The sequence below is a fragment of the Schistocerca serialis genome, chromosome 2 (assembly GCF_023864345.2).
Source record: "Schistocerca serialis cubense isolate TAMUIC-IGC-003099 chromosome 2, iqSchSeri2.2, whole genome shotgun sequence".
Lineage (NCBI taxonomy): Eukaryota > Metazoa > Arthropoda > Insecta > Orthoptera > Acrididae > Schistocerca > Schistocerca serialis.
The window spans coordinates 493,463,116-493,476,244 of record NC_064639.1 but is presented as its reverse complement, the minus strand read 5'-3'; the positions used below and the strand labels follow the sequence as shown (position 1 = coordinate 493,476,244).

At 43.3% G+C, this 13,129-nt stretch overlaps 1 protein-coding gene across 1 annotated transcript in view; it reads left to right on the top strand.

Moving 5' to 3' along the window:
* The first annotated feature begins 240 nt into the window (after positions 1–240).
* LOC126456129 (uncharacterized) overlaps positions 241–13,129 on the top strand; it is a 33,734-nt gene continuing 20,845 nt past the window's right edge. The window contains exon 1 of the mRNA XM_050091882.1: positions 241–804. Within this exon, the coding sequence (XP_049947839.1) occupies positions 241–804 (564 nt within the window). The remainder of the gene's footprint in view (positions 805–13,129) is intronic.

Here is a 13,129-nt window from a genome sequence, read left to right as displayed (position 1 = left end):
ATAGAATCTGCTTTGAAGACTGCAGAACGTAAGAAAATTACTGTGGATTCCTTAAGTGTCCACTATGCAAATGCTGAAGGGCTTGGCTATTTAAGCTTAATTTTCAGAGTGACTGCCTGTCTGAGATATGAAGGCAATGAAGAGACACACAAGAAAACCCTAATAGTGAAAACCACTCTTGGGTCTGGCGAACTTAATGCTGTGGCAGAAAAGTCAGATGCGTTCAAGACTGAGGCAGAGATGCTGTACGATGTGATGCCACAACTCTATGAGCAGTTGGCAGCACTGGAAGGTGACGAGTTCCGGCAGTTGGCAGCCAAGTGCTACCAATGGGGGCGGCAGCCCGCGACTTTCCTCGTGATGGAGGACCTGTCAATGGCTGGCTTCAGGCTGGCTCAGGCTGGCCAACCGCTAGACCTCAAACACTGTGCAGTCGCGCTACAGGCATACGCTCGGCTGCACGCCGCTTCAGTCTATCTGCTCAGCAAACAGCCCCACTACAAGGACAACTTTTGTATGCACATATTCACAGAGAAAAACTTTCGGCAGCTAATGGCATCTGCATGCACACAGTTCTCCGAAGCACTAGCGAATGAGTTAGACAAATGTCCTGGCTATGAAGAATATTCAGAAAGATACAGGACATTGGCTGAATGCTTTCACGATGTTTCATATGAAAGGATGGAACAGATCAAGACGCAAACAAAGCTTCCGGTATTGACTCATGGTGATTGCTGGAAGAACAACATGATGTTTAAATATATGAATGGAGAAGTTTCAGAAGTCCGGCTAGTTGATTTTCAGGTAAGGATTAACTTTACTTTTCCAGCAGTATCAATATTCATTCTACTAACCCCATATTGTACTTTATTCCTTCAAGTATGAGGGTAGAACATATCATAAAATATTTGACTTGAAATTGTAGTGAAAATACATGTTCTCTGCAGTAAGTGGGTGAATTTATTCTTTTTCTACATGGGTAGAGTGGATTCAGTAGTTTTAGCTATTCGAAAAGGTTCTAATTCAGTATCATGCCAACTATGGCTATTGTAAATTTATCCACATGGGAAAGTTGTCAAGGTATTCGACTGATTACAAATTCCTGAGGGGCAGAATCATTATGTCACCTTGGTGGAGACTCACTGTGTGTGTAAAATTAATTTCAGGAGTTCCCTAGAGCAGAACGATAGAGAGACTGCTGTACATGTTAAATATTGATGAGTTTGCTCTTAGTGTTACTTACATTCTCAGAACGTTTGTTGAAATGTCTTTTCAGATATCAAGAAAATACTAGCCCACTCTCTTAATCTAGACTAGTGTACTTCACGAAACGTAAAAATTTGATAGGTTTTGATTTCACGATTAATGAGATTCAACCCAATTGCACTTCTGAAGTGAACGTGATGACGACAACAAAAGGCTTAGTACTTAAAAGTCATGCAGATACTGGAAATATATGGATGGGACTGGAGGAGACATTAATTCGTTTTAGGACTGTAGCAAAGGATTGGCCATGTCCAATTATTTTCAAAAAGTAGCTGATAATATAATTATTATATAGCATATTCACCCTTTCAGGAATGGAAAATGATCAGCCACACACGATGTATTATTGCAGGGATAGTATCACACAAATTACCTCACAGTAATCCATATCAAAGGACTGTGTTATCCCGTTTGGTAGAAATTAATGCAGGAACCAACTAAAATTGGCACTTAGGCGCTGGCACCTACTTGTGTCTACATGAAAAAACAGTTTTGCGTAAGGGACAGACATTATATCCAACAATGTGTTACACATCTTTGAAAAAATGGGCAACATCGCTACACTCAGTAGCAACTGAATTACTGAAAGCTTGCCGGAGTGGCCGAGCGGTTCTAGGCGCTACAGTTGGAACCGCGCGACCGCTACGGTCGCAGGTTCGAATCCTGCCTTGGGAATTGATGTGTGTGATGTCCTTAGGTTAGTTAGGTTTAAGTAGTTCTAAGTTCTAGGGGACTGATGACCTCAGAAGTTAAGTCCTATAGTGCTCAGAGCCATTTGAATCATTTTTTGAATTACTTAAAACTTCATAGCGAAGAGGTGACGCCTCGATTAACACTGCTGAACGGAGACAATTCGTCGTGACGTAAACTCCACTAGGCACTGAGAGATATGGGATATCATCGAGCCACACAACCTAGCAACTGGGGCCAGAAAACCACTAATATGAGTCGCAACTGAGTCCAAAGCATTCACATCTAGTCTAATGGTCCCAAGTGAGTTCTGCAGAACAGAAATTCTCATCACTTCGGGCACAAGACAAGAATCCTCATGTTCAAGCCGTGTTTCTCAAACCAAACAGTGCCGGGGAGCAATGCTGTGGTGTATTGTTGTATTGTGATTGGAACAAAAATTTAAGCGTGCGATTGGACAGTGGGTGCCAACTTTGTTAACCTGTATGAAATGGTGGCAGAACTATCAAGGAACATTGCCACATGATGAACAATACCCCGTAAGATATAACTTTCAGTACCTCTCTGAAAAGTGGCTTGTTTGTAAGCAGTATGTTTTGCCACATGTAGTTTCCCACGCACTCTAACAGGCCTGCAGGCGTATACCAACATGTACCGCGACTGATCAATTCTGACAAACATTTTAGATATTTAGAGCGCTCAGCAGTGATATTCCTGCTCCCGTGCCTATCAATGTATTAGAGGTGCTTGTATTTGGTTTAGCAATTTCCCCCTACAGCCAATCTGTGGTTCTGGATGAATGTGTTAGTCTGGTTTGAGGAATACTACATTGAACAAAAGTGTGCTCATTTGGCTTCTCCAGTCACGTGACTATCCTTCTACACCACTGAAATGGCGATACATTGCTGCTTTGTAGCCTGTCTCTGCTGTATTTGCTGGCGATCTGTGTCAACTATAACTGACACAAGGGGTATGGGTTCCGTCGACATGTGGTTTTTGTGGTATATGCATGATATAGTCGCAAGTGAAAAGCTCAGTACTTGCACCGTTGCAAAGGTGTGCTCCATCTCTCGCCATCCAACGTTATGACCCGAATGAAAAGTGATGATAACACGCCGTACGGGGTGGCCGAGCGGCTCTAGGCGCTATAGTCTGGAACCGCGTTACCGCTACGCTCGCAGGTTCGAATCCTGCCTCGATCATGGATGTGTGTGATATCCTTAGGTTAGTTAGGTTTAAGTAGTTCTAAGTTCTAGGGGACTGATGACCTCAGATGTTAAATCCCATAGTTCTCAGAGCCATTTGAACCATTTTGAACCAAGTCGTACAAAAACAAAAAAGTAAAATTTGCAAAGGGAATCAAAGTTCAGAAGGAAAATACAATAACTGTGTGGTTTGCCAGTGACGTTATAGTTCTGTCAGAGCCAAGAAAGGATTTGCAACAGCGGTTGAAAGGGAGGTTTAAGGTGAACATTAACAAAAACAAAGCAAAAGTAAGGGATTGCTGTCGTATTTAATGCTCAAGAAATTAGGGTAGGAAATGAGCCACTAAAAGCAGTAGGGGTGTTTTGTTATCCGGGCTGGTACTACACATCTTGTACTGGTGACAAATCTGTGGATTGGCGATTGGATTATCTCCACTCAGACTGCTGATAGACACAATTGTCCTTTGTGGACGAGCGTTGTCCTGTTGAAGTATAGCACAACGATGCTGTCGTATGGGAGGTAACAAGTGAGGACGCAGAATGTCCGTGTCATAATGGCCCTCCACACCATGACACCAGGAGCACACACTGCTTTGCTTCTCCAGAACAATGGATGAATGAAATTTCACTCCAGGTCGCTGGCATACTCGTCGACCTCGGTCATCCAGGGTAGTGAAGAATGGTGATTAATCACTGAACACATTTCCCGACCACACCATCTTTCCAAAGCTTGATGGTCGTGCTGGACGGTAATCCCCTAGTCAGGCAGCTTCTAGTCTACGATCATTAGTTTATCATGACACAGAATGTTGCAAGGAATCCATCACATGTTCTCGGATGGCAGGGGCAGATGCGAAAGGGTAACAATATGCTTGGTGCTCAATACGGAGACCCTTTCTTGTGGAGGTCAGACCTGGTCGACCAGAACCTTAATACCGAATATGTCTGCCCTCACGTTCACATACAGTCCAATATTAGGTCACTGTCACACCTCAGATGTTCCACAAAATAATTCCACCGAACAAGCAATTGGAGACCTATAATGAAGCACTTTCCAAACCCTGGAATGTGCTGATAACGCTGTCTCGCAGTAGCACACAACATCTTCGTGTCCTTCTGTGATCACCCTTATACAGGGTGTTAAAAGAATGAACGGCACAAAAGGACACATTCCAAATAAGCAGACAGAGAAATTATGTTATATCAAAATTGGCTAGGAACAAACAAGAACTAGGCTTTGGAATCTTGGTGACGTCTGGTTGCGTTCTGAATCGCCAGTGTTTTGTTTTACTTGTCACTGTTGCCATGCGACGTACGTCATCGGTTGTTTAAGGTAACATCACCATTCCAGCGATCAGTACGACTGTTGCAAGCACACGCGTTACTACGTAGAATTAATCACAGACTTGGCTCTTGCAATGGCAGCTTGCACAAATGCACAGATGGTAGATTCTGACTCGGTGTGTGGATTAGTTGACGGCAATGGAGCTCGCGCTCAGCGTTTGTACCGGGAGAGATTTCCAGGATGAAGATGCCGGGCAGGAAAATGTTTGAAGGCACTGATAATCGACGTAGGGAGCATGGGGCATTTAAGCCTGATACTCGTGACCAGAGGCAGGCGGCAACTCTTCTTGCAGTTGACGACGACCCTAGTGTCAGTGCAAAAATTAATAGGTATAGCTGGACGAACTGTCTGGCCTCCACGTTCTCCGGACCTAAGGCCACTGGACTTTTAACTGTGGAGCCGCTTGAAAGCAGATGCGTATGAAGCACAGTAGAAGATGTTCAGAGTCTCCGTACCCGTGTTATGGAAGGCTGCGAAACCACAAGCAATAGCCCAGGCATACATCAGTGCATCCGAGATCACTAGGATGGCGTTTTGATGTATGTATCAAAGCCAGTGGATGACATATTGAACACCTTCTGTGGGAAACGATTGCATGGGGTATCATGGTACGTTCTGTTTGTGGTTGTTTCCGATTATTAATTAGTTATAGAAGCTGAGCTGTAACAAAGAAACAAAGCTTATCCAGACCAATGGCCATATAACATAACTGATTCGTCTACGTATGAGGAATGTGTCCTGACATTTGTGCCGACATTTTTGTTACATCCTGTATACCGTACCAGAACTGGTAAGAATACTGAACACGAAGGACCCTAACGCACTCTTGTGGCCGTTCTACCTGGCACCCAGAATGATAACTATAATCATTTACATATTTACAAACACGCCGATGGGGTGTACATATTGTTAGCTACACAGACATGTTTCTTGGTGCTTCAGTCTTATTTTGTCAGGCAGCGAGTTTTCTTCAAAAAGTGGTTCAAATGGCTCTGAGCACTATGGGACTCAACTTCTGAGGTCATCAGTCCCCTAGAACTTAGAACTACTTAAACCTAACTAACCTAAGGACATCACAAACATCCATGCCCGAGGCAGGATTCGAACCTGCGACCGTAGCGGTCTTGCGGTTCCAGACTGCAGCGCCTTTAACCGCACGGCCACTTCGGCCGGCTCGAGTTTTCTTCTATAAAAGATCGAACAGTAGGGGCGAAAGGCTACATCCTTGTCTTACACCATTTTTAAACCGACCACTTTGTTCTTAGTCTTTTAGTCTTAGTGCTCCCTCTTTCTTCTTGTTTTCCATGCCTTTCTCTTTCTTTGACTCATCAGTCTTCTGACTGGTTTGATGCTCCCCTTCCGCACTTCAACCTTTTCATGTCAGAGTAGCAGTTGTAACCTACGTCCTCAATTATTTGCTGAACGTATTCCAATCTCTTGTCTTCTTCAAGTTTTACCTTCTATAGCTACCGCTAGTACCATCTAAGTTATTCCCTGATGTATTAATAGATGTCCCTTCTTCTTATCACTATTACACATATGTTGTTTCCCTCGCCGATTCTGCGAAGAACCCCGTTATTCCATACCTTCTCAGTACATCTAAGTTTGAGCATTCTTCCATAGCACCACATCTCAAAGGCTTCGATTCTCTTCTGTTCTGGTGTTTTCATTGTCCATGTCTCACTGCCACTGAATAATGTGGTCCAAATGTACATTCTCAGAAATTCCTTTCTGAAATTAAGACCTATGTTTGATCCTAGCAGGCTTGTCTTGGCCACGAAAGACTATTTTGCCAATTTAAATATCTTCAACATTTCGCGGCCCTGTCAGCAACTGTGTAGATATTAATTTTAATTTTAATAGTTAACAGCCTCAGAAACCTAGGTTTCAGTCGGGATAACCCAACCTTCTTCAGAAGAAGGTTGGGTTATCCCGACTGAAACCTAGGTACATTCTAGGCAAACAGTGCAACTGAGGCTGTTGATTATTAAAATTAATATTTTGCCAATGCTTGCTCTGTCCGTATTGGGTTATTTTTCTGCCTAGGTAGTAGAACTCCTTTACTTCATCTACTTCGTCATCACCAATTATGATGTTAAGTTTCTCTCTTTTCTCGTTTCTCCCACTTCTTATTACTTTCGTCTTTCTTCGGTTTACTCTCAGTCCACATTCTGTAATCATTAGACTGTTCATCAATTCCATGTTGTAATTCTTCACTTTCACTGAGGATAACAATGTCATCAGCGAATCTTATCACTGACGTCCTTTCACCCTGAAGCCTTAACCGTTTCTTGTTCCTTCCTTTTGTTTCCGTCGTTCTGTCTTCGATGTATAGACTGAAAAAGTGTGGCGAAAGTATACCCCTGGCTTACATTCGTTTTAATCCAAGCACTTCGTTCGTCTTCCAGTCTTATTGTTACCTCTTGGGTCTTGCATATTACCCGTATTTCCCTACAGCTTATACCTAATTTTGTCAAGATTTGGAACATCTTGCATCGTTTTACAATGTAGAACGCATTTTTCTGCATTATTGCATCCAGTTTCACTCACAATGTTAGAACTGCCTCTCTGTTGCCTTTATCATTCCTAAAGCCAAACGTATCATTCAAGAGATTTTCTTTTCGATTCCTTTGTGTATTATTTTGGTCGGCAGCTTGTGTACATGAGCTGTGGAGCTAATTATAGGATAACTCTCGCACTTGTCGGATTTTGCTCTCTTCGGAATTATAAGGATAACGCAACATCCGAAATTTTTCCAGCGTATTTCCTCTTATAATAATTTTCGTGTGTGCAGCCTGATATCGTTGACATTCTGCGACAATATTTGGGCACAGAGACGTCCGGCCATCTTCAGATGAGTAGACAACTACTGAAGAGGCCAGGTGCATTCATTACACTTGTGCCAAATATCGCGCATGCAAAATGTGCTGGCGTCTTTCGGCATATGTTTCACGTGATGAAACGCGCGGGACAGCCGAGGTCTATTTGCTGTCCTCAGTGTTGGAAGTTAGAGATGATCTAATCCCTGAGTGTCGAATGACCCCGTAGAGTCCTCTGTGACAGGAAAATTGTAATTGTACGATTCCAATTTTTATCCACTAAAAAGCCGTTATCGCGATGTATAAGATAATCGACAAGACGTATTGCTACCGATTCTTTGATTACTGAATCCCAAAAGCTGGAAACTGGTGGTAAAATTTTTGTTCTGTAGTGTCCCGAGGAGTCTCCCATGGAAATACATTGTTCTGTTACTGTTGATTTTAACGGTTGACGAAGACGAGTGTATCTTGCAGCATGGCTACATGGACTTTTAAGGTGATTGTACGCAATGGTCTCCTGTTGTTGTTCTCTTCTGATAGTATACAGCCAGTTCCATTCATCCAACATACCAACGTGAACAGTCATTCTATTGCCAGTTGCCACAATGATGGAATGTTTGTATCCCTATAGGTTTATTTGATCTTAAGTCTTCCAAGCCTTCTTCAGACTCTGATTCTATTACTGCATCCCCTACATCTTCCCCGTCGATTCCTGTTTCTTCCTCTATTACGTCATCAGACAAGGCCTACCCGTCATAGAAGCCCTCAATTTACTCTTTCCACCAATGAGCTATATCCTCTGCATTTAAAAGTGGCATCCTCATTGCACTCTTAATGTTATCACCCTTGCTTTTTATTTCACCCAAGGCTGTTTTCAGTTTTGTATATCCTGAGTATCTCCATCCGGCAATCATTTATTTTTCAGTTTCTTCACATTTTTCATGTAGGCATTTCACAATGACTTCCTTACACTTCCTATTTATTTCAGTCCTAAGTGACTTGTATTTCTGTATTCTTGAATTTGATTGAGCATTTCTGTACTTTCTTCTTTCGTCGATGAGCTGAATTGATTCTTTCGTTATCCGTTGATTTATCTTCCGTTAAAAGTGTTGGTTATCTAGACCTTTTCTTGTCCAACATTGTTCCAGTTTCCTGAAACTTCTTATTTTAGCGGAAATTTAATTTGACAGTCTCTTCGAGAAAAATCAGTAACATAATCGAGATCCTTAATGAAATCTACACTAAAAGCTATCTTTTGTGCTATTACATGTTGATTTCAGTGACATGGCGATGGGCGTCCTTCGAGTAAAAGAAACGGTGCTACTGCAATGTCTGTGGGGGTCATAATCCCAGAGATTATCGCTGCCATGGCACTCTGCATTCTGCTACTCTAGGATATGTTAATTACACGTTGCTTTTCTTATTAACACACACATCAAAAAAAGTTTAGCATCACCTGGGTTCCGGGAGTTCCAGAACCTGTACAGAAAATTGGCATAGAGATCAACATAAACATCAGTTCCACCCATTTTACTACTTATTAAACCACACATTGCATGTTGTACGACCATACAGCGAGATCTTCAGAGGTGATGGTCCAGGTTACCGTACACAGCGGAACCTCCAGTACCCAGTAGCACGTCCTCTTGCATTTATGCATGCCTGTATTCGTCGTTTCATAATATCCACAAGTTCATCAAGGCTCTGTGTGTCTATATTGTCCCACTCCTCAACGGCCATTCGGCATAGATCCCTCAGAGTGGTTGGTGGGTCACGTCGTCCATAAACAGCTTTTCAGTCTACCCCAGGCATCTTCGATAGGGTTCATGTTTGGAGAACATGCTGGCCATTCTAGTCGCGCGATATCGTTATGCTGAAGGAAGTCATTCACAGTATGTGCTCGATGGGGGCGAGAATTGTCGTCCACGAAGACGAATGCCTCACCAATATGCTGCCGATATGGTTGCACTATCGGTCGGACGAAGGCATTCACGTATCGTACAGCCGTTACGGCCCATTCCGTGACCACCAGCGGCGTACGTCGGCCCCATGTAATGCCACCCCAAAAATCAGGGAACTTCCACCTTGCTGCACTCGCTGGGAAGTGTGTCTAAGGAGTTCAGCCTGACCCGGTTGCCTCCAAACACGTCTCCGCTGATTGTCTGGTTGAAGGAATAAGCGACACTCATCGGTGAAGAGAACGTCATGCCAATCCTGAGCGGTCCATTCGACATGTTGTTGGGCCCATCTGTACTGCGCTGCATGGTGTCGTGGTTGCAAAGATGGACCTCGCCATGTGCTCCGAGACTGAATTTGCGCTTCATGCAGCCTATTGCGCACAGTTTGAGTCGTAACACGACGTTCTGTGGCTGCACTAAAAGCATTATTCAACATGGTGGCGTTGCTGCCAGGGTTCCTCCGAGCCATAATGCGTTGGCAGCACTCAACCACTGCAGTAGTATCCCTTGGGCGGCTTGAGCGGATCACGTCATCGACAGTTCCTGTCTCTCTGTGTCTGCACCATGTCCGAACAACATCGCTTTGGTTCACTACGAAACACCTAAACACTTTCCTGGTTGAGAGTCCTCCTGGCACAAAGTAACGATGCGGACGCCATTGAACCGAGGTATTGATCGTCTAAGCATGGTTGAACTACAGACATCTACATCTACATCCATACTCCGCAAGCCACCTGACGGTGTGTGGCGGAGGGTACCCTGAGTACCTCTATCGGCTCTCCCTTCTATTCCAGTCTCGTATTGTTCGTGGAAAGAATAATTGTCGGTATGCTTCTGTGTGGGCTCTAATCTCTCTGATTTTATCCTCATCGTCTCTTCGCGAGATATACGTAGGAGGGAGCAATATACTGCTTGACTCTTCGGTGAAGGTATGTTCTCGAAACTTTAACAAAAGCCCGTACCGAGCTACTGAGCGTCTCTCCTGCAGAGTCTTCCACTGGAGTTTATCTATCATCTCCGCAACGCTTTCGCGATAACTAAACGATCCTGTAACGAAGCGCGCTGCTCTCCGTTGGATCTTCTCTATCTCTTCTATCAACCCTATCTGGTACGGATCCCAAACTGCTGAGCAGTATTCACTCAGTGGGCGAACAAGCGTACTGTAACCTACTTCCTTTGTTTCCTTAGGATTCTTCCAATGAATCTGTCTGGCATCTGCTTTACCGACGGTCAACTTTATATGATTATTCCGTTTTAAATCACTCCTAATGCGTACTCCCAGATAATTGTAGGAATTAGCTGCTTCCAGTTGCTGACCTGCTATTTTGTAGCTAAATGATAAGGGATCTATCTTTCTATGTATTCGCAGCACATCACACTTGTCTACATTGAGATACAATTGCCATTCCCTGCAGCACGCGTCAATTCGCTGCAGATCCTCCTGCATTTCAGTACAATTTTCCATTGTTACAACCTCTCGATACACCACAGCATCATCTGCAAAAAGCCTCAGTGAACTTCCGATGTCTTCCACAAGGTCATTTATGTATATTGTGAATAGCAAACGGTCCTATGACACTCCCCTGCGGCACACCTGAAATCACTGTTACTTCGGAAGAAATGGCTCTGAGCACTATGGGACTTAACAGCTGTGGTCATCAGTCTCCTAGAGCTTAGAACTACTTAAACCTAACTAACCTAAGGACATCACACACATCCATGCCCGAGGCAGGATTCGAACCTGCGACCGTAGCAGTCACGCGGTTTCGGACTGCGTGCCTAGAACCGCGAGACCACCGCGGCCGGCTTACTTCGGAAGACTTCTCTCCATTGAGAATAACATGCTGCGTTCTGTTATCTAGGAACTCTTCAATCCAATCACACAATTGGTCTGATAGTCGATATGCTCTTACTTTGTTCATTAAACGACTGTGGGGGAATGTATCAAACGCCTTGCGGAAGTCAAGAAACACGGCATCTACCTGTGAATCCATGTCTATGGCCCTCTGAATCTCGTGGACGAATAGCGCGAGCTGGGTTTCACACGACCGTCTTTTTCGAAACCCATGCTGATTCCTACAGAGTAGATTTCTAGTCTCCAGAAAAGTCATTATACTCGAACATAATACGTGTTCCAAAATTCTACAACTGATCGACGTTAGAGATATCGGTCTATAATTCTGCACATCTGTTCGACGTCCCTTCTTGAAAACGGGGTTGACCTGTGCCCCTTTCCAATCCTTTGGAACGCTACGCTCTTCTAGAGACCTACGGCACACCGCTGCAAGAAGCAGCCGTGTTTCTCCTTCCTGGTGCAAGGACTGGAACTGATCGGCTGTCGGACCCCATCCGTCTAATAGGCACTGCGCATGCATAGTGGTTGACATCTTTGAGAAGGTTAAGTGACATCTCTTAACAGTCAAAGGGACTCTGCAGAGTTCTGGGAACTGGGCTGATGCAAAACTTTTTTATGGTGTGTGTATATGAGCAGAGTTGCACATTGCTGCATTCGTTCATTCTTCACTTCAGATCGAGCTGTTGTCCAACTTTACTGTTGTTGAAGCGTTGAGCGTGATTAAGTTGTAAGGATTCTAACATTTACCCAGCGTTCTGAGCCGGTATTAGTTATTTTTTCCCCTACATCTGTGCATTTCGAATTTTTAGCTGCTGTATCGATATATTATTTGAATTTAGTCTTTCGATTTATCGATAGTTATTTAATTGTGTTGTTATGCACTCCATCGGTAACACCACCGTACGTGAATGACGTCATACATGTTGGTTGTGTAATTGTACGATACCAAGTTCTATATCGGCAGAAATTGCTCTTACAACTAAGAGCATTCTCAGGATTTCTGCAAGGGAAAGGGGATGCAAGTCATGTTAGTTTTGTGGTGAATGATGGAAAAGTTTTGAGATTTTATGACAAGCGGCTCTGGGTACATTTTTTGCTAGTCGGTACCAGTGACATGTTCTGGTGTTCTTTGTCCTGATTGATACGCATGTGTGTTTCTCAACTTCACACTCCACTTCAACTAATTCCACTGGCACCTGTTTACTTATAGAGCGGCCACACGCTGTTCAGTGGTTTTGCAGGGCCCATCATTTTAAACCAGCTGTGGACGTTTGACATTAATTTATTTTTATTTATTTATTTATTTATTGTTCCGTGGGACCACATTAAGGAGAAGTCTCCATGGTCATGGAACGAGTCAATACATGAAATTATAACACGATTGTAGAAACAGATAAAATGAAATATAAGAAACATATTCAGCTGACACGTCGTTAGTTTAAATAAAGAAAATCAAGAATGTAACACTGGAATTTGCTTAATTTTTTAGCTCTTCCAGGAGCTCCTCGACAGAATAGAAGGAGTGAGCCATGAGGAAACTCTTCAGTTTAGACTTAAAAGCGTTTGGGCTACTGCTAAGATTTTTGAGTTCTTGTGGTAGCTTATTGAAAATGGATGCAGCAGAATACTGCACTCCTTTCTGCACAAAAGTCAAGGAAGTGCATTCCACATGCAGATTTGGTTTCTGCCTAGTATTAACTGAGTGAAAGCTGCTAACTCTTGGGAATAAGCTAATATTGCTAACAACAAACGACATTAAAGAAAATATATACTGTGAGGGCAATGTCAAAATTCCCAGACTATTGAATAGGGATCGACAAGAGGTTCTCGAACTTACACCACACATAGCTCGAACAGCCCGTTTTTGAGCCAAAAATACCCTTTTTGAATCAGAAGAATTACCCCAAAAAATAATACCATATGACATAAGCGTATGAAAATATGCGAAGTAGACTACTTTTCGTGTTGAAATGTCACTTATTTCAGATACT